The 23,421-nt window shown below is 37.3% G+C and overlaps 1 protein-coding gene across 6 annotated transcripts in view; it reads right to left on the bottom strand.

Moving 5' to 3' along the window:
• PPHLN1 (periphilin 1) overlaps positions 1–23,421 on the bottom strand; it is a 71,837-nt gene that overhangs the window by 32,517 nt on the left and 15,899 nt on the right. For 4 of the 6 annotated variants that reach the window (XM_027457023.3, XM_027457025.3, XM_027457040.3 and 1 more), the window contains exons 6-7: positions 7,628–7,884; positions 3,343–3,425 (exon numbers count right to left, since the gene is read on the bottom strand). In XM_027457023.3, the coding sequence (XP_027312824.2) occupies positions 3,343–3,425; positions 7,628–7,884 (340 nt within the window). The remainder of the gene's footprint in view (positions 1–3,342; positions 3,426–7,627; positions 7,885–23,421) is intronic. The other 2 variants (XM_027457031.3, XM_072034024.1) reach the window with 1 other exon arrangement.

Genomic DNA, 23,421 nt, shown 5'->3' with positions numbered 1-23,421 from the left:
AGCTCAGCACCACACAGTCATTTGCTCACCCTTCCTACCCAGCGGGATGGGGTAGAGAACTGGAAAAAAAAAAATAGAAGCTTGTGGGTTGAGATAAAGACGGTTTATTAGGACAGAAAAGAAAGAAAAATTATAATAATAGCAATAATAATGATAATAGTAATAATAACAGCCACACTAAGATACCAAAAAAGATACAAAAGGCAACTGCCTGAAAAAGGATGCCACAATGTCTACCCAATAGTTGTTCCACCTTAGCATGTAGATGGACCAAAAAAAGCAAACAAGAAATCAACAAAGAAAACACTTTATCATTAGTTCATTGCAAATTACATAGATGTCCACAGGAAGCAAACACTCTGCAGTCCGATATAGGATTCTGTGTCATAAAGACACAACCTTTAACTGAATTGATAAGTGAAATACAAAATTACAGAATTATAATCAGCAAAATCAGGAGGTGACAGAGATAACGAGGAGTTTGATATGCAAACAAGCTAGTAAGAGGGTTCCTGAGAGGAAGGGGCAATATAACTCCCAGCTCACTTTTCCAAAGTACATGATTATTCTTATACTAATTTCACTACCAACTGCTGCCTGCCCAATGTTCTTATTCCCCAATGTATGCACAACTTTTACCCATAATCTGACTTCTTCCTAGCTGCCAGAAAATCTTGTAGTGTGGTTTTATTACAAACCTCTCCATTTCCTCAAATATAGCTCTGCAAAAAGAAATAATCAATATCATTGTCACCAATTGTTATTGTTGCAAAAAAAATAAGATAAAATCTCACATGCCTTACAACGCTTCTACAAGCTGAAAATAGAAACTAGCCACTCTAGTATCTGTAAGACAGCAGAAAAAAATGTTTAATCTCACTAAATTACATGGGTCACATGTGAATAACATATATTAAAAATTCTGAGTGTATTTTATGTAATAAAGTAGTAGCATTTCCACAGGTACACTCTATTAAAGGTAAGAGAAAATTAAAATAACATGAGCACACTTCAAATGAAAACATTTGAAGCTATTTAGGTTGTAAACTAGCAAGAAATGTATAATCTTGTGGAAAAAAACTTTTTTTTTTTTAATCAAAAAAAGGGTGTCTTTTCATTTTTTCTTATGCATAATGCAAGAGCAGCAAAAACCTGTCAGTTTTCTGCTATCTTCTCTGGGAAGCTTTCCTTGTCTCACACATCTGTCTTTGGCTTTAATTATGTTGGATGCAACCTCCAAGGCTTGTAGTCCAGAAAGATATTAAAGAAAAACACAAAAGATGTCATGCAGCAGTCAATTAAACAGGTGGTTAAGATCTGATAACACCAGCATGTATTAATTCACAGGCATGAATATGTAAAAAAATTAATTATAAGACAGATAAAAAAACCTTTTTCAGATTTGCATACAGTTAAAGTGAAAAGAGATATTGCTGTGAAAGCATATACCTTTACAAGTATTTCAAAGCTAAATTATTACTTAGAGCAGTGAAAATTATCTCCTTTAATCTGGAGAATGAAGCATTCAATTCATTTCTCCATTCTAGATTGTAAGACCCTCGCCCTAGAGATGTGTATCGTGTTTTGGCACAACTTTTTCGGTTGATATTTCCACACAAGTGAAGCATTTACACAGTTTAACTGGGTAGTGTAATCCAGCCATCATCTCAAGAGGCAACTCTGACAGAAAACAGTACATTACAGGCAGATATGGGGACTTAAAAGGGACAAGTGATAAAATGTCACTGAAGTAATTCCATTTTTGCAGCTTATGTATAGCCAATAAATACTGGGGTAAAGATTTCAATCAAACAAAGTTGTATTTTGTGTGGTCTACACCAAGTGGGTATATGCAAACCTCTGGCATCAAAAAATAAAATATCGATACAGCATAGATCAGAGCTCTCTGGAGAGGAAAGCTATACAAAGAATACTTATAGCTCAAGCTCACACTGCATATTAATACCATAGCAAGAGATTTTGCAGTATCTCTTTGTTCCCACAGATTTGTATTACAGATTTGGTATTAAGCTGCAGGATGTTAAGTCCGTAAGCAAAATAGGTGAACTAATTATAAAGTTTATTTTCTAATCCAGATCAGTGCAACTTGTGCCTAACAGCTTTTATCTTACTTATTTACATCACTGAAAACACAGGACTTGCCTCCCCCCTTAAGGACATTGGCACTTCACTAGTGCCTAGCACAGCACTTCCAAAAGAGCTGCATAAGGAATAAGTACTTAGAGTGACATAGCACAACCAAAACCTGATTTTTTTTTTTACCCAGTTAATTATTTCCTTCAGTCTTACCTTCTCACAACAAAAATACCATTCTCCCCCTGCTCCCCCTTTTCTTTTTTTAAACATTCCACTTTTTTTTTTTTTTAATTAAAAAGACCCCCAAGAACCAGGCTACTATATCATGCTACTTAGGGTGAATGCTACTTTCTAATAGGACCTTGTTCACTCAGAACAATATATAGCATTGTTTATTTTTCATTAAAAAATATTTCTCAAAAATGTAGGGAAAATACTCCTGTGGAAGTGTTCATTTTAACTTCAAATACAATTTCAGGCAAGCAGTCTGTGATGTGAAAATGTTTTTACTGCCACAGGACAGCCAGAACAAAACTGATTGCTGCTGATTGTTCATTAGCGTTTATTAGTCTGTCTGTTTAACTAATTAGTAAGATTATGTAGTTGGTGCTCAGCAGACAAGATTTTTTTGATGGGAAATTAAACAGCATCATTTAGAATCTTAAAAGACATTTACCAAACTGTTTTGCAATGTGGCTCTGCTCCTGAGGAAATGCTATCAGTCTTGCCACATCCCTACGCAGCCCTGCTTCCAGGCCAACTCTTCTGTTCACATTACCTTCCCAATCTGTCAGACACTTCACCTCACTGTTTCCAAATCCAGTCACACCTGAAGAATCACTAAAGAATGGAGTTCAGTGCACGTATATGCATGTCCTATTGATCTTTTGTTCCTAAAATCTGCTTCCTCATTTTTTTCCTTGCCATTCCTTTCCTAGCGTACTCCAGGCTTTAGAAAATAGTGATTTAAAATCTATTTAAAATGTCCTTTCTCCTAAAATAAGACAGTGACTACAGAATAAAAAGCATTGTCAGTGTCATCATTAGATACACAGCATTAGCAGCACCTTCCTGCTAGATAAAGGAAAACCATCCTCTCTGCAGGACTGCAGAGCAATACAAGATGCTCCTTTCCTTAACAGCTGCATACAGCATCTCCTCCCAAGTGAGGGGAAAAAAAATAATGAATTCCAACAATGAACAACCTGAAAGAATGGTGAGAAGTGCTCAAAAAACAAAATTCACCTTTGATGATGGCACTGCTGTGGAACCCGAAGGTGATGCATCTCTTGACGTTTTCAATGTCTGAACTGAAGTCCTCTCTTTACCTATAATTAAAGAATAAATTAAGAAGTGCAAAATTACATTAAATACATATGCTGCAAGTTTATTGGCTTTCATAATTTATTGGCAGAAAAACTTCAGTGAAATTTGCTCAACTCAGACAGGAAATCTATAGCCTCCACTATCTGATAAATTCTGATAACACTTTCTTCTCTTTACAAAGAGAGAAGAGAGAGTTGTTATACTTGGCAGATTTAGGAAACCTCATTACTCAATATTTAACTGAGGAGCACATCAATATGATTTGGCAAGATGACGTCGTTTTACTTTTTAATGTTCCTGTAATAAGCTTAATCCTAGCAGGTGAGATGAAGAATTGCTATCTTTTTACTCTATTAGCCACCAATCAATCACTCCAGGAAACCAGGCAGTGCAGGAACTGGTTTAGCAGCCACAGTACATTGGAAGGCTCTGCGGTGGGAAACCCTGTATTGAACAAACCACAGGCTAAATTCTCTTTGTATTATCAGAGGTTTTCTTGTAAGTGTTCAAATCAGCAAAACGTCACTTCAGATTTACTACGCTAATCACAATCTGTGCACAGCCTTGCCACAGGTCGGTTACAGGCAGCCCACAGCACTACAACTGGTTGCAGTGCAGACTACTGGTTTTCAGCCTGTGGTCTACGGATTGCATCTAAAGGATCTGCAAGAGGTGAACAGGTACAACAAGTCTGTTGTCAGCAGGTGTAAACTTACTAAACTATTCACATTCACTGGAAGTTGCACGACTGTTCACAAATGGAAAGTAATACAGACTTATCTTGGCTTCAATTAAATTTGTATCAGTTCAATTAAGAAAGGGATGAGTTAAAAACAAGTCTATCAAGCATTTATGAAAATTTGGATATAAATTATTTGAGCAGACTTATTTAGGAGAACCAATATGGCTTTAAATTAATGAATTCAAGCAATAAAAAGCAATAAAACATGGCATCTCACTCCTAACAGCTGAGCTGTTTTCTTTTTTTTTTTTACTCAGTGCTGTAAAATAAGATGCATAGCGTTGTAGATTTTGAAATACTGCTACCTACAAAAAAATATAAGGAAAAGTCTATGCAAAATGCATACTTTTCACAGTAGGAAATCACAGAATTAGAACCACAGAATGGTTTGGGTTGGAAGGGACCTTAAAGACCACCTAGTCCCAACCCCCTGCCATGGGCAGGGACACCTCCCACCAGCCCAGGTTGCCCAAAGCCCCATCCAGCCTGGCCAACCTGTCTGGATATATTTTTCATATTTTTCTCATATTTCCTATGGTGAAAAGCATGCATTTTGCATAGACTTTGTGTTCAAGAAAGACTTAAAAAGCTGGTCTTCTACTCTTTCCTCACATTTCCATGCCATCTGTGTAAAGTAGACCGGTAGTACAAAGCAAAGATCAAAGAACTGCTCATCTCTGCACATTACTAGAGGCAAGTGAGTTACTACTACCATGATGCTACTAATCCATGAAAAAAATCTTCACAGCTAGTGATAGGTCTTTCAAAACATTACTGATAATAGGTGGGGAAATTACTTGGATAAAAGTAAGTGTTCCAAATTACAATTTAGTCCCTGATTTGAAAATCATGCTAAATGGAAAACATTTAAAAACATAGAAAGCAGATGTATTTAAGAATTTCTAGTGGCCATGAAATCAAAGATTAGATTAACTATAAATTACCTTTAACCATGAAATATCTTTAACAACAAAAAGAACTCCAAAAGGAAAGCTGTGCAAAAATTAAAAGCTGCTATAAATACAATGCATCTAACAGAAACAAAAAAAAAAGATGGAAATAATCATGTCTTTAATCTGTCACACTCCCCAAAGCACAGAACGCCACCCTGACATCAACAGGTAACACACAAGTTTTGCTCCTGTGATACCTGCTTTTCAGCCTCATGATGAGCCACATCCTTTTTTAAAAAAAAAAAATGCACAAACTATTTCAATTCTGCCTTTGACATACCTCCTTCATCACACTGGATTCTTTAGAGATTACCTAACTTGAGTAGATTATGTGTTTGTGCTTGAACAGACGGAATTAGTTGAAAGAGGTAGCAGTAAATTAGGCAAAATTAAGAAGAGAAAGAAACTGCTATATATTTTCAAGGCCCTTTATTGTGAACATACAACTATTCTGAACCATTGAACATGATACTTGCTAAGTAGTGCTATTTGCGTTCCTGATTCTCCTTGGCACAGCACTCTACAGACCCCTTACTGGTCTGGCCTGACCAAGCCATGCCACCCTCCTTCCTACATGTTCACCCAACATAACTGGATTGAAAGGGCTATTCCCACTAGCCCCTTCTGTCCCTCTACTCCAAAAGCTTCTGCATTTCCCTAGTTTTTGTTTTGTTTTGTGTTTTTTTTTTGGTTGAAATCTTGTATTTTTGATGATTTCTGAATGTCTTAAGAGCATGAAATATTCCTCCTGCAGTGGAAGTCATCAGGTCAAACTGATTCAGACAGCATGACTTTAAGCAGTATTACAATATTTAAAGTATTAAAAGTTCCACATGGAACAGCATACAGTTCACTTATTGAAGAATCCATTTTTCTAAAATGAACAGACTAAAATGGACTGCTGACATATATGACATCAGTCCCATTTTATTTTCCTTCTAACCATGTAATAGATGAGCTTACCTAGGACAAATCATTTTCGAACAGTATGCTGGAAGTTTTATTTAAAACATTTATATCTTGCAAGTAGATCGTTTTAATTCAGTCATCTGCAGGAACAGATGAACCAGAGTACTATATTCTGGGGAACAAGCTATTATAGAGAAATAGTCAGTGTACAAGCCATCTGGTCTCTTCATATCGATTAAAAAATGGAGAAAGGTGTTTAACCATGGAATTGAAAAGAAAACCCCAAAGCCACAGACTTAAATATAACTATCTCTCTGGACTGGCATCTTTTCTGAAGATGTCTGCTTCCACCTCACCACTTCCACTGCTGTTTGAGTAATTCTGCCAACGCACTACAAAGGTGATAGAAGTCAGCTCAGAATTGTAGGAAACACCACAAACTTTTATGTGTTTTTCCAAACATTTTTTTTTCATGTAACTCCTGGTAATTCTCATCTGTACATCGACAACACTCCTGCAAATATAGTTCACTATCATATTCTCTTCCTCTCCTACATTGACAGGAATTTACATTCACTGAGTATTATTACTAAATGTTAAAATAATTGCAATGATCAGCTAGAAAGCTAATCTGTATTCTACCACTAAGTGAAATAATTCCTTAGTATTTAAACAATGTGAATTGAATTCCACAAGAAACTTTTGGCAAGAGGAGCTACATAATTGTCTAGTATGCCACATATCAACTAAAAAAACCCTAATTAATTAAAAAACTACTGTCAAAATGAACAGTAGGTTTGTGTAGCTCACTAGAATAACATTTGCAGAAAGGAAACTCAAATCCAATTAATTTACATAAATTGAAGAAACAGCAGTAGCTAAGGTTGTAGCATACTTTAAAAACGCAATTTTGCTTTTTTTTGCAAATTAAATATTTCAGGTTTTCACTTTTAAAACAGATGATTCATTAGATTTTTTTATTTTTTTTAAAGATTAACAGCTGAGCTTTTACAAACCAGAACATATTCCTTTTGTTCTTGACTCTACATTTCTTTGAAGAAAGCAAGATTTGAGAGAACCTGGCAATGAAATTAAATTGCTACAAAAATAAATTAAAAAATAATCCACCAGCATCAAAGCCCTAACAACACAGTTCTAAAAACATTTTCAGAAAATATAACAAGTACCAGCATGCACCTTAATTTCTCCAAATTTTTAATCCCCCTTTTCCCCTGGTTGCAAAAAGCCTTCATCTGCTACAGCTGACAGCTGAGTTTCTTCTAAGGGAATCCAGAGAAGTACTTAAGAAGTAACAGAAACAGTTGATGATAAAATGAAAATAACAAACTAAACTGGGAAAAACTGCACAGCTGAGAGTTCTGCAGTCAGTCTGGAGGTGCTGTTGAAATAACACCTACAATCCCACGCATGAAATACATAGAAGAACAGACAGTACAATGAAGCAGCTGAAGAGCAGACAAGTAATTGGTACACGATGTCTCGTTTTCTCATTGTAAAAGAGCATACGTAAAGAGAAAGGTCGTATAATGAGTTGAAGTTTCACCTCACGAACCAGTTCTCATCATTAATCCAGCATTACCTTGCTGAGAAGAAATATTTCTTTTATGTAAAGATGACATACTTCTGCTATGCTGGGACTGGTGAAAAGGATAGGCTTTGCTTCTTTCAGGAGAGTAGCTCCTGCTGCTGACACTAGAGCCAGATCTGCTGTGAGGAGAATCCCTTCGGCTCACTGGCGATTCCCTGAAGAAAGGAGAGTCCCTCTTATGAGGGGATCGCTCTCTCATATAATGAGAAGGATAGAAGCTTTTTCTTCTGACGCTGTCTCTGACATCCCTTTGAAGACAACAGAAAAATAAAAGTTACTTAGTTATCCTTCCATTGTTTGTACAACAGTGCTAGATAATACAACAGCAACCTTTTATGTCTGATAAATACAAACAGATTAGCTGTCATCTGAAGACGCAGTCTGAAACAGTGCTATATAATGAAGAAAAATCAAGTAGAAAAATAGAAAAAAAAACGAATGCATCTTTTCCGTCAAATTTCATTCAACTACACCATAGCTAGAAGCTAACTGCACTTCTGTTTCTTGATAACGCAGCTAAAATATAAGAGAACGAGGCATTCAAGAAATTGAGATTCTCATATTTTGTTTTCTTCAGATTCTCTCCACAATCTTACCTTGAAACAACGTCTGACTATCACAGTAGGGGAAATGCATACCCAAATACTGCTCACATTATCTGGCTGTTTTTCCATTCTATTTTTCTCTTACCTTTACTTTTATGGGACTATCTCCCTCATCTGAGTCCACACACCTTGCTACAGGAAATATCATTGAGGGATTTCAGTTTATTTCCAGCAAGTATGAGGAAAACTGCAGAATTTCTCACCTCATGCTTATGTACCCACCCAAGGTCAAGCCCTGAATGAAAACATGTATTTATTTATAGCTATTAAAAAGTCTGCCTTTTGCAATACGCAGTATTTACTTCAAACACTTCAATAAAATGCCACAGACACACTCAATATTACATGCAATCCATCTGATTTGAAAGTATAATACAGTGAACAACGGAAGCTCCTGCTAAATTCATGTATTTTAACTCCAGACCATAACCAAAGCATACCGGTTACCTGCAAATTATGTTGATAAAGATATGTAAAGATAAAAAAAGAAACAAAACTACCAAATTCAACTTTGCCTACAGAATCTCCAACTTTAACATGCAAGCAAACATCTACTGAATCTAGATCTGTGGCATTTCCCTCAGTCAGAAGACAACTTGTGAAGAGAAACAAGGTTTTCTCAGCTCTTCTGACAATCAAAGCATTGCTAAGTAAAAAATAAAGACTTCAAGGCATTTAGTGTAAGCCAGAATGTACCTTTTTCACTGCTTTTCTCTATTTCTCATCATAGACCAACATTAAAAATAAGGGAATGCCTCACAAAGACTAGCAAAGATCTGGTGGCCTCGTTTAGCACAATGTAGCTATAGCTAATTTTATGTTGATGGAGAAAAGGAGAAAAGCCCTCTAGTGTACAACTCCTGTAGCATATTACAGACGCATACTTGTGGTGGCTAACAAAGGCCTTCAGTGTGCCAGCGGTGGTTTGGACTACTGACACTACACAGGTAGCACCGCAGTGACACAAGCCCTCCAGGCCACTCACACTAACGTGTTTTATTCAGTACTGATCTACTTTTGGCATGGAGAGCACGTCTACACAAGTGGTTCATCAGAGCACAAAAATCCCACAAGCAACACGGAGGTTATTTTACCACAGAAAAATCGTGGGGGGAGACAGAGAGGGAAAAGATGTGTTAACATAGCCAGTAAGACTGCAGACAATCCTTCAGCTTATTTTTCAGATTCTAGGTGGAATATAGTATCAGGAAAATAAAATGCATCTATATTTTGAAAATTTTCATATTAATATGAAGCATGAAGATACAAATAGCTGTCAGCCACTCTGGTTTTCAGTCAAACACTAGTGAAACAAAGCCAGCTTTTACAGTTAAATAATTATTTCTCTGTTAACAGACTATAGGCCTTTCTTCGCTATCTTATCTTAGCATACTTTACAGGCCTATGTACCAAAATTGCACATGACAACATTACAAAGATTTGTATCTAAATAATTTTAATTTCCTTTCTGAACATTTCTTCTTCTGTTTCTTGTGACACTTCCATCTTCCCAAGCAGGCCACCGAAAGAAACAATTAAGAATTGTTAAATAGTGCTTCAATATAACAGTCCCTATACAGTAGCCATTGCACAGATATTTGCACTAACAAATGAATCACCGAAGCATAATCCTCCTGCTTTCTTCAAAGGCCTTAACAGCAACACGCATAGCTTTGAACACTACTCTTCAGGAAACGTGTGGAATAACCAGAGACTTTCCAGAAGGAAATAACTGAAATGATCAGGGGCTGAAATAACACACTTAATGAATAAACACTCAAAGCCTTTTGTCTTAAATGTAGGAAAAAGAAATCTTAAGTTCTCAGATGAGTTCTCAGTCCTGTGAGGTGTAGGTGAAAATAGGAAAGTCACGCAACACCTGCATTAAATGTACGAAGGGTTTAAGTAGAAATAAACATAAACTGGAGGAAGAACGAAAACGAGAAGACAGCTCAGACTTCAGTAATGGTAAAAAGACTAGCTCAGCACTTAACTAGTTTGTCTCAGCAAGTCTCCATAAATATTTGATCAAGATGCTCTTTAATGAATAATAAAAAAATACTTATCAGGAACAGGTTAGGTACAGCACACTTTCTATGCAGTTCCCTCCTAATGCTCCCTCTTGGATTTGAAAAAAAAAAATTGTGCTTCATTGACTGTAACATCAGTGAGAACGATGCTAAACACAGGCTTCAACAAATCAGCTCTGCTTTTAGAGACACAGCACAGGACAAAGAGGCATTAGTCTTAACCAGAAGTAACTCAGAGTTAGGAACACAACATCACAAAACATTACAGTGGCCAGCAGGCAACAGAAAGCAACTACAAATGTTTTTCTAAATGTGTAATTGCACAACACGAGAAAAGATCTACTAGGCAAATTCTGAGATTTTACATGTTATTTGTTGCATTACTCTCTGTAACATACAGAGAGTCTTTGACCTTATTTATTTATTCTTAAAGCTCCAGCTTTCTGGCAGACTGCTACACTGCTTTTATGCCCAAAGCACGTTTTTATGAGCAAGTTATTAAGCCCTAGTATATAGAGAAGTTTATTATGGAAATTTTTACAGAGCCCTAGCTATCTAACACATATAACAGTAATATGCGCATAAGAATTTACAAAATATCATTGGAGCACTTTTAAAGAGGAAAACATTTTAAAACCTCATTCTGCAGCAATATTATGCACAAAAAAGCAGAAATTTTATTTATCTGTATTTTCATTTCATCACCCTATGCTAATTCTTCACTGGACCCAATCTCATACCCGAACACTCAAGCTATTTACTATATTAAGGCTGTTTTGGACAGCACAGCAACAGCGCAGCATTTCTGATGTTTTCCATTAATGCAACAAACCACGCTGAACAGAACAAAATAAGCATTGTTTGACTTTTTTTTTCCTTAAATACTTAAACTAACATACACCTGCAATTTGGTAATGAAGGCCCCAATTCAGCAAAGCAGTTAAGCACATGCTTCAGATTCCAACACATACTCAAAAGGTTTATTGAGCAGGGACAATATTTAATAGAGATTCAAAATTTTTGCTCAGCTCTAACTTTAAAATAGAATGACTCCCTTTAACAAAAAATAAAAATTAATCCCCTTTAAATAGGATCCCTCTTATCTCCGTACTTGGTGTTTACATCTCTCACCTAGTCCTGGAAAGCACAAGTTAGTTCCCCCAGCTGTACTGCAGTAAGAACTATCAGCTTTGTTAACCTCCACGAAACTTGACCACAAAATTCTCGCTAAAGCTGGTAATCTTGGATGAGCTCCTGAACTTTTGTAAGTAAACAGCTATATACATACACATATATATGTATATATTTACACTATCCACCAAGGGCAGCTGAGGGAAGAACATACGTCTGAGAGTTATTTCAGTTACCCATCAGATCCAGTTCCCTGGAGGGGAAAAAAACAAAACAAAACAAAAAGAAATGAAGAAAAGGCAAAGGTATGGTTTTCTCTCTAACAGGAGACCAAGGAAACACAGCACAGGGGATCTTTTCAGTTGCCAAAGGGTAGGAGAGATGATTGTAAACTACCTCTACCGCACCGAGCTCTTCTGGGCTTATCGTCCCCAACCATTTTAAGCCCAGCAAACCATTCAGCACTGGGGAAACTGAGGGCTACAGGAAGCCCTCACTGTGGTACAGATTAAGCTAGAAGCAAAGAATAACACAAACTGCTGTGCCAGTATTGTAATGTGAGAGAACAGAAAAGGCAAAATTCAATCACCTACTAGATATGAAGTGCCTGGAGCGGAGGCGTAATTGAGTATGTGAAAGCACATCACACGTGCAAATAAGGGAAAAAGCTGCACAATCACAAAAGAAAATATATGAGGAGAGATTAATAATCAATAAGAAAAAGGATGACAACATATATGGATCTGTAAGATAATCTGATTTTTTCTCTCATTGAATTCATACTGCCTGGCAACTGTGTACAAGAACTCATGCTTACTGTTCTCTTTCAAATTACAGAATTTGGACTTCTAGATCCCAGTAAAGACATCTATCTTATTAACTCACGCATTAATCAATCCACAATGTGATCCAGCCACCGAGGACACACCTCACACTTTTGACACTGCACTGAAAAGACTTGCAACTCAACAACGTATCACAGTGCAGCAGAAACCATGGGTGCTTTCAGTAACTCACAGGTGAATGTGGTCTACCACCTAGACAAAACACCAACTGGTACACGTTTAAATGAGCCATTCCATCTGAGGAAGATTATTGTTATTGACAAAAGGGTTAAATATTCCATTTATAGGCTTAGGCTCGATTATTAACCTTGCTTTAAAACAACTCACAATTTTATAAACTGAGGAAAGGATACACACCTCTTAAGACACTGGACTTACATGCAAAAAGATGGAGCACTTCTCCATAAAGACAGGCTGAGGGAGCTGGGGTTGTTCAGCCTGGGGAAGAGAAGGCTCTGGGAGACCTTACAGAGGCTTTCCAGTACCTAAAGAGGGCCTACAGGAAAGCTGGGGAGGGACTCTTGGTCAGGGAGTGTGGTGATAGAACAAGGAGTAATGGCTTTAAACTAAATCAGGGTAGGTTTAGATAAGATATTTAGAAAACATTTTTTACTATGTGGGCAGGGAGGCCCTGGCACAGGCTGCCCCATCCCTGGAGGTGCTCAAGGCCAGGCTGGATGGGGCTTTGGGCACCCTGGCCTGGTGGGAGGTGTCCCTGCCATGACGGGGGGGGGTGGGACTGGGTGGGCTTTGAGGTCCCTTCCAACCCAACCTACTCTGGGATTCTGTAAGCTACAACAGACAAAACTTGAACTCTGCTTAACTATACACCTTTTCTGTCTCAAAATATGCTGTGGGGGAAAGAGAGAGAGGGAAAAGAAAAAAATATCAAAGAACCTTCTTGCCTTCTTTGCCAGGATAATGCAGGGCTTAACAGAACTACCAACATGATTCAGCTGACATGGAAAGCATTTATCAAAGTATACTACAGCCTCTCAATTTCTCAAAATTTCCTGCATGTTAAGCACCCAAAAAGCAAACATGAAGGGTCAAGAACACTTCTAGCATTTTCAAAGAAAATCTAGATGGTTGAAGATTCTGGCTACCACCCTCTCTCCCAGAACCCATTCCCTTTCTTTCCAAAGTTTGCAGTATACATTTATGGAACAAAGCAGCAATTTACTTTAGCTCTGCTTCATAGACTTGCTATAATCCTTTGTTTTTGTCCAAAGATCTTTATGCTGATTTACCATAACTTAAAACAATAAATTACAGCATGGTAGATACAAATAATCGCATCTGGCTCCATCAACCTTCATTTGAACATCTGAAACGATGACAGATTTCTTACAACTGGTTTTGAACATTTTGGCTGAGCAAATAACTACAGTCCTTGAAAATAGCATTTGCTTTAAATGAAATTAACGTAATTTGGTCTAGTCAGTATAATCTCATTAACCTCACATGAAGGTAGAAGGCAATAGGTATTGGAGGACAGTGATAAATCTTGTGAAGCGGATAGCTAGACATACAGCATGTATATCAAAAAAATTAAAAATAAATACAGTACCATAGAAGTCATTGTATGCAAACACCAAAACTCCACACTAATGGCACTTGTCCAACTTATTCGATGTGAAATCTATTGAACTCATCTTCCTCCTCCACATCCCCAGATATCATGGCAGATGAGGGGAAAAAGAGAAAAAATAAAAATAAGACAACTCGAATATTACAGTACCATTAGGGAGAAGTGTCTACGTCCATTAATCAAATAGCCAGGCTATGCAGTTCAGCTGAAGCTGGAAATCAGATTACTCCTCTCTTTATCCTCCAAGAAGCGCATCCTCTTTTCTACTGTCATCAAGGATGTAATTTATTAAACTTGCTGGAAGATAAACTCAAATAGAAGTATATTCAGACTTAGACTTTTTCTATTATCTGACAAACTATTGCCAAGCACAATGATTATGACAAAGGAATAAGTAAGAGTTAGAGTCCGTATAAACGCAGATTTAATTTCCACAGAATTAACAGCAAACAGATTTATACAACTGTATTAAGAATGAAGACAAAACTATAATGTAAATTAGACAAATTAAGATCAAATCAGACAAAATAACTTCATTCAAATGCATGCAATCTTGGCTTCTCTTCTTTTCAAAAATGACAGCTTAATAAGTCCTATAATTTCTCTACAATAGAAAATAAATCATAGAGCTAAAGTTCCAGAGCGCATATTTGCTTAAAGTGATGCACAAACCTTCAATTTCTAATAACAGCTACAGCAATTTCTTCAGCACAAAATATAGCTGATAAAACATTTATTAACAGACACTACTGTAGGGCCAGATTTCATACTCTCGACTTTATGAGCAGCATATCATCCCCGAACAGTCATGCAGTTCGGATAACAATCTGAATGAATAAACTGAATGAATAAACTTCTCAGTATAATAGCAACTGAATCAATTCCTAATCAGACTTAATTCAAAATTGACACCACTCAAATCTTGTATCTCAGTATAGAAGCCTTAAATTGGAAGAGAGACAGGAAGCAAGATAAGTTATCTCACATACTCTACCCAGATACCCTAACAGACCAGAGAAACTGGTTAGCATTATCACTTCCAGAGGAAGTTCTAATGGGACAGACCTTTCTAAATCAGCACTCAGACATCTCACTGTCATTTTACCACAGGCACCAAGACCAGAACATGAGAAAGAATTTTAAAGAGTTTCTCTGTGGTACCAGAGAATGCAGGGCTGATGGTGTGGGAGACGGAAAAAATTCCCAAGTAGTACAGAAAACAAGCACAAAGGTATCGAGAACAAGTATCCGAGGATAGTAACGTCCTACAAAATACAAGTAAGCAGCTCTGTGGAAGTTTTAATGTAAGTTTATTGTTTGTTTAAAGATCTTCTAAATCTGTGTGAGAAATTACATGAGACTTTGGAGAAAAGTAAATGCTGTTTACAGTCACGCAACTTTATATTGCAAAGTTCCCAAGCAAAACACAGTGTGGGTGGGTGGTGGGGTTTTTTTGGTTGGCTGGTTTGGGGAGTGGTTTTTTTATCCTCTTTTTTTTCTTAAGAGAACAAACATCGGAGTGTTATATTCTTCTAAAAAGAACAGCACATAAGAGAATTGCTAACACACTTCACAGTCGGTGTTTGCCATGTTACAAGCAGTGCAATGCAGGCAAATGTTTGTCTAACAATATACACGCTAAGCACCACAAATAAAGGAAATATTTTTGCACTATATTTTTATGGGCAGAAGTCAATTGTGTTCAGCATGTTATTATTCTTCTTCCCAAATGCTATCTTTAAAATTCTTAAACAAAGAACCCGGAAACCATGAAATACCTGCTAAAGGAGCTCTTAGGACTTCTCATCAGCGTGCTGCAGAATGCCATTAGTTCACTGATACTTAAGAGAAAGCACCAAATAGCGTAGTGCACCAGTACACACTGATTTGACCAACCCTTGCTGTCAATTTTCTAGCACTGTCGATAAAAAGCTGCAGAAGGAAAGAACAAGTTGGGGAACAGGTTTGTAAGTAGCAATTCCTTATGTCAGCAACTGATACACAATGCCCTTGTTATATTTAGTGGTTTTTCCTCTTTCCAAATTCTTTAATGAGATCTATAAATCAGAAAAAAACACTCAATTTTGCCTACATCAGAAGAACAGTCCCCAAATTTCTGTTTTTAGTCTTAATTTAAAGTAAGATTTGAAGCAGATAGGTTAATTTGGTTTGATGTGCTTATGCCCCTACAGTTTTGCAACAGCAGTATGGACTTCTGCATAGCAAATTTAAATAAAAGTTTGCAAACTCTCTTTACTTTCAGGTTTCCAAAGATAAAAGCCATTATTATATGGCTATGAAGAAAAAGTATATTGTTCATTATTATTTTCTGATCTCATTGCTTCCTGTCAAGTATGTAGCAAGTTTGTTCAAAATTAGAAAGTCCCAACTTAAGGCAGACATTTCTTCTTGTAGATTTATTCAGCTGTCTAGCTTTTTTTGCCCCCAATTTGAATTTTTCTTTCACCTTGGTTGCAGTTTACAATCACTATAATATTCATGTCCACCTCTCTTTCTCTCTGGTTGTTTTTTTTTGTTTGTTTTGTTTGTTTTTTTTTTTAAAGCCATTTCCTACATACTACAAACAGCACTTACTTAAATATATTCAACAGAGACAAACCACACTACTTGGCTAATCTCCGTATTAGAAACCCTTTTGGAACTACTGTACGGCTTCAGTCACTTCGGTGATTTAGTAACAGTTAACTTCAGAGTGCATACAAGTCATACTGATTCAAATTGATGCTGCTACAAACCTGATCTTCCTTGGATATGAATCCACATTCTCAGTGGCTGCCTAGCCTGGCACTGATGTTTTTTCTCAGGCAATCGAAGTGGCAGCAAATTGGTTTTGGTGGGTCAGGATGCAGTGCCAGCTCGCTGAAGGGTGAAACACGTGAAACAGAAGCAGAAAGAGGGAAGAGCTGGAACAGCACGAACCTATATAGGCTTAAACTACTGTGGAAAAAGATTTTTCCTGTAGGAAGGCTCAGTCTCCGTACTGCATTCATGACATCTATTTATGATAAATAAGAGGTTCCTTGGCAGAACTTCAGAGTAGCTAAAGTTAGAAGCACTAAGACTAGGTGTTTATACATAAATTTATTTTCCTAAAAATAATATGTACACATATTTAAGCAACACTGAAAACACAGTATTCTGACTGAATAATTAACATAGATTCAGAGAATTTTTTAAACAGAAAACTGTTTAACAGAGACATGTTACTAAGGGATGAAAGTAACAGCAGCTGAAGAAAGTTTTTGAAGAAAATAATTCATTATCATCTCAACTTCAATTGCCTCTGTTAACATAATTCTGTTAACATAATCTTTTGCCTTACTTAGATAATCCTTGTACAAAACTCTTCCAAAAACGCACATACTACAACAAAAATTGTAGAACCCATACTGGGTTTCTAGCTCATCAAATTTGATCTGAATTGATCTGAAGGATGAGTTAACACACTCAAATATCCTTCTTTCCTATTCTACTTCCAACCTGCATAAACCTGCTCTCAAACAATTTCAGGGAAATAGCCAGGCATGCTACAATAGTTAAAGAAGGACTTCAGTTTACACAGTGCAACCGTTTCAATCAAATTTCAGAAGAGAAAGACACTCAGCCAGCTGGCTGACACAGCACTGTTGAGTGTCACAGATTAATATTCACTTGCACTTAGACAAAAGCATTCATTACCAACTCAAAACTAATATTACAAAGTTTCGTATACAAGGGAAAGAACCTTATATGGTTATGCAAATATGTATCAGGAATAGACATCAAGACTAACATTAACTTGTTAGCATACAAAAATATCAACACATTTTAGAAATAATACCAGTGGCATGAGATCATGGAGTTGCTTTATTAACGAGCTTTTCCTCGTTCATAGATTGTAACAGATTGTGAGCAGCAGGTGGAAATGTTCTACCAAGAACTTTCTCTCTGCAGCAAAATCCTTAACAAAAGGATGCCCCTACTGTCAGCAGCACCAAATTTGTTTTTGCTTACCCTCCTCTACTGAAATTTACAACACATCTCATTGCTTACTTTGGGGGGGGGGGGGGGGGAAAGGCAGCTTGTGTTCATCTAAAGAAACAGCATCTAGGCAATTCTCCTTTCTGCTATTCCCACCCTCTCTCACTGGGAATTAAATTCCCCTGAACGTTTAGTCTGTACCAAATACACCAAATAAGTCCTTGGAACCTATCAGATGAAGCATTTATCTTAAGAGAAATTAGGTACAACTCCTCCGTGACAATACTTCCCCCATCCTGAGAAAGACACGACTGCATTCATAAAGCCAATTTGTTGGCTGGTTGTCGAAATGACTGAGCTAGATGCCCAACTTAGCAGTAGCTGTCTGGACTCGAAGGGAGACTCCCACCTCCTCCCCTCCCCACTGTTTCTCAGTTCCTGGCTGGTTTTCAACACATTTGTCAGGAAGCCCTACCAGAATAATCAAGTCCTATCCATGGGAGTTTGCCTCATTATTTCCCAACAGGGCTTTAACTTGCTAGCATCACACCATCTCCCACCTGATTATAATGATAGCTTTAAAACCAGAGCAGACAGGCTTGGTTTTAAGAAGTCTTCTGAGTGAGATGCTACCCAGGATCTTGCAGCATACAGGTACATCATAAGCAGAGGGTCTCCTGACAGTTCATTAGCAGTACGTAAACATCACTGACTGAAAAAAAATAAAAATCCTTTTTTCAGCAAGGTGACTTGGTTTGAGGTGGCAAATCACTGCTATTTCAAAATGCAACTGAATTTGAACACGTTATTGATTTTCTCCTTGTCATAGCATAGTTACTAATAGCTACGGTAAACAGCTACAGACACTGTTAAAAATGTTAGTGATGATACCGATTTCATACCCTGATGTAGGACCTTACAAAAGCCGCAGTGGGTAATAGTTGTCCACACAAGAAGCCCTAGTTCCTTAAAATACAGCATTTCCTTAGATCAAAAGCAAGCTGTGTAAACACAATAGCAGCTGAGAACCACCAGAACGAGAACCTGTAACTTCTTTGTTACCAATTTTGGAGTGTTTAATGGCTGTCAATTAAATAATTACAAGACAATTTACTACCTAGGTGTTCTTTATTCAGCAATAATTCAGAGTGGGTTTTTAAACACGTCAAAACTTTCTTTGACAAGATTATGACTACCTGTCTTTAGTCCATAGAGTATTTTGTCAGGCCTTAGAGTCACAACATAGAGACCGTATTTAAAAGTAACTGAAACATTTCAAGGGACTGTCATTAAAGTATAAGAAATACCATAGGTGCAGAATCCATCTGAAATCACCTATTTGTAATAATGCTTTTTGAAAAAAAAAAAAAAAGCTCACACGGTTTTGTCTTATGGCTCTCAGGTGGAATTAAATCAAAGATTTAGAGTTGTCCTAAATTTCATATAAAGGGTAAGACCTACCACAAAAGGTTGTATACTTACAAGCCTGGCAAAAAAATAAATAAAAAAATAATCATCTGGTGGGAAACTCTGCTAATTTAACAATTCCCATACACGACAAACCTTGAAGCGTTTTGATCAGAAAAAATGAAGCTCCCATGACTTCACTCCAAACCGAAGTACAGCTGCCAGACCTCTCTACTACCAATACCAGTCAAAGGAGTCTCCCACCAGCCAGCAGGAAAATCACAGCTCAAACTCCTACAGGAGCTTACAGGGTCGTGGTTCAATAGCAGGAGTTGACCTCAGAAGCTCATCAGGAGAAATGATTGAAAGAAAAAGAAACTAAATGATCATTACAGCGCATATAATACGAAAGTTCGACACCCTACCACCACCTCAACCTGAGCTGGAAATTGCACGGGCAATTAAATCAGAGTTCTTCAGGTCCCCTGAAGAGGAACAAGATTATCAACAGGTAATTTTTAAAAGAGAATGTCTCCCACAACTGGATTGAGAAATTCTTTAATGAAATAGAAGAAAACAGGTCTTTAACAAAAATTGCAATCAACAATTATTCAAATAAAAATATTTAAAAATTGAAAGCAACCAATCAACAACTTCTAATAGCTGATAGCAAAGGCAACATCCACCTTACAGAATAACCTCACAATTAGCTGAAACACACAAAAACATCCAGTTAAAATACAAGGATTTTTTTACCTCTTCCCCACATTTTTACATTGTAGGGTGGGGGCAGAAAATTTCTACAACTGAAACCTTGTCCAACAGACAGGTTTGTTTGAATTGAAACCTTCCTCCTTTCAGCTGTGCTGGCCCACAGTAGTGCACAGTTCTAAACAGTTCTTAATTAAATGCAGTGTTTTAGAACTGCCCTGCTCTGACTAAGTGATCGTGTTAAGAAACAAGTTCTTAAAATCCATCCAAAATAAAAACCTGTGGTCCAAAGAGACCTAAAGGATTCATAACACATTCAGAGGCATATAATTTTGGCCAAGTAATCAAAAAAATAATAATCAAACGTAAGCCTCAATTTGCAGAGAAATCAGTTCTCCCCATCACAAAAGAGCTAAAAAGATGGTGAAGCAGAACACATCTCAGTGTTGAAAGCAGAAAACATCCCAAACATCTTAACTACTGAGCTGTTAAGACTGCTGTGTAAGATATGTAGTGTAATGCAATGTCATTATAAATGAGCTGTAAACAGGAACCTCCTTTTAACTTATCTATTACCTATTATCTTGTTCCAAAAACATCAATTCCTCCCTCTCAAAAAATCCTACGCTAAGGTAAAATTCTTCAGCTAGCAGCCTAACACAATGGGTCTTCTGAGGTAGATTTTGACAAACAAGTCCCTGCCTGGAGTTGCAGACAGGTATAACCAACCTCCCACAATGACCTATTGTGAGGAAACTGGAACTTGGTATATGAATAAGTGCAAGTTACTCTGGTAGGCTGTGTGAATGCCTGAGAGCTTGAATGTTCTGGCAGAAATTTTTACTTTTTTTTTTTTTTTAAAAGGCATGTGCTAATGAATATGATCAGAACTCGACTTATCAATCTCCGTCAAAAGCAATACCATTTTCTTTGGGTGGCTGCCATATTTATTTCCCTCCACACGTGTTTTTTAATAAAGAATGAGGTCCTTGTACGGCGTCCCTTAAGACTTGTCAAATATTGCAGCAGAACAACGGACTTATGTACATTTTTAGCACCATCTCATAAATCCCTTTGGTTAAGTTCTCTCCTATGTGCAGGACAAAGATCGGTTTACTTTACAAGAAAGTCTAAATCCAAAGACTGAGGACCTCCCACAATACAATATGCTGCTCTAAATGAGTACAAAGTATTTAAATAGTTTCACTGTTCCACTTCATTCAGTAAAGAATACTTACAGGGGAAAAAGCAGCAAGCTACCTCCTGTAATAGGAAGCTGATAATGTAAAGGTAAGTGCCAAGGCCTACATCTGGAAAAAAACCTCTCACAGAATCCTCAGTATTAAATCCTGCTTTATAAAGAGAATGGCAGTGACCCTTAGTTGCTATCTGGAGATTCTCTCATCATGGGTTTTGGTTTAAAATGACCACTCTTGCCCAAGAACATGGCTTTTTCTTAACGTAGAAGCTTTAGGTCACTCCTCTGGAACATCCCATCATCATATACTGCACCTGCAGGGAGCGGGTCACCAAATGGAACAGCAGCTCCAGCAGAGAGCAGAACATGACTGCTGTACTGCACTCCCACTTCACCACCAATTTCCTCCATGAACTTCAGTAAACACAATCTCACCAGGAAGGTTTGTGTCTACAAAAGTTGGGCTATGTAATGCTGTGCTACTCTGCAGAGATAAATGGAAGCTTAACAAGGGGAAAAAAAAAAAAAAGGAAAGGTAAAGTGACACTGATTTAAAAGATTTCTAAAACACAATACAGAACTGACTAATGAATCCCAGTTGTTTGGAGATCACTAATTGTCTAAAATGAATTTTCAACCCTTTGCCACACAGTTTTATTTCATTTCTAGCATAAAAATTACTTTTTTGTTGCTGTTTAGTACTTCTACAAATTACAAAGTATTCCTTGTACAATCCAGCAGATCTGTTTTATGTACACAAATGCATTAGCATTAAGTACTGGACTAGGATTACTTCTTGATTTCACACAGTAGATGGAAAACATGAAAGAAAAGATGGAGTTCAAGTTGCAAGCTGCCTTCATTAACACAGGAAAACATGTTCATAACAACAACCAGAGAGGAGATGCTCCATTTTCTGTGAGCCGCTTCTATACGATACAGAACACCATTACTACTGATGCAGAACGCTCTGTCTACAAATACAGCAATCCTTATTTTCAGAAAATCTGAAACTCAGATAATTTTAAGTCTTAAATTTAATGTTTGTATAGCTAGGACTTACAAGTGCATTATTTTGCAATTTCTCTTTGAAGATGAGTCTTACCCATCCTAAGTTGCCAAGTTTGGCATATTTGAAGTCTATCAACTCAGTGCGGCTGAAAAAAAAATAATTAAGTAATATTCTGAACGCTCTAAAGGATTAAAATTTGGTGTGCTTAAAGTAAACAGCAGCTAGCAATCTAAAGCGTTTCAGACAGAACAGCTCATCTCATTTTATAATAATGTACACACATGTGAAATCCATTGTTACGAGGGCTGTAGAGAAGAAGTGGAACCCTGGAGTTCTTCACCGCATGCTTCTAAAAAGATCTGACATGCATGCAAATAACTCCTTTGAGTGCTCTGAATAAATGAGTTTGATATATCACGAAAGACAAGTAATAACCCAGCCCCAGAAGAGTGATCAGCATCAGGAAAAGATAACTGTATGAACAAGTCACGTGTTATTTCATCTCTACTCCTCTCCTAGTTTCACAATTCTCATAGCATCAGCGATCCAGACATTAAAACTGCCATCACATATAGAGAATTCTCTGCTCACCACACTACAACACTCTACTTTGATGTACAATTCTTCAAACATGCCAGCTAGGCTTGCACCAAGAGGCACACAACTTCCAACCAAATTGTGACTGTCAGGTTACCAAATTTTTTATCAGTTCCTGCAGTTCAGAAATCCAGTAAGAATCCCTTGCTGGTGAGCCCAGGAGAAAGAGAGCTAGAAACTCATTCTGAAACCTCTGCCCAGCAAATCCTTCACATTATTTTTACATATAAAAAAGGTATTACCATGAAGAAGTCACATCAGCATGAGCACGATTCATGGAGCATGGTAGAAAACAGGGCTAACGGCTCTACAGGACTCAACAGTCCAGAAAAGGGCAAAAGCACCCGGAATGCTCTGCTCAGTGGCAGACAAGGGGCAAACAGCAGCTGCTTAGAAAACATTGCATAACTGGATAAGAAAGAAGAAGGTAAGAAGAAAATTACAGCTAAGCCAAGCTGAAGACCCTTAGCAATCCTCTTGTCACTTGTGGAGAATCGCTGCTGCTGAGCTGACACACCACAGTCCAAGCCATAGCTGCATGACTGTAAAGCAAGCGAGCACATCATCTTTTTTTATTTATTTAAGGAAAAGGCAAGAAGCTCAAGGAAAGAATAAAAATTAAGAAAAAAAACAGCATATGGTTTCTTTAACATAGGAAACTCCACCTTCCTCCCCCC

Source organism: Anas platyrhynchos, chromosome 1, assembly GCF_047663525.1.
Source record: "Anas platyrhynchos isolate ZD024472 breed Pekin duck chromosome 1, IASCAAS_PekinDuck_T2T, whole genome shotgun sequence".
Taxonomy (NCBI): domain Eukaryota; kingdom Metazoa; phylum Chordata; class Aves; order Anseriformes; family Anatidae; genus Anas; species Anas platyrhynchos.
Note: the sequence above shows the minus strand (reverse complement) of the source record. Positions and strands in the feature narration are given on the sequence as shown.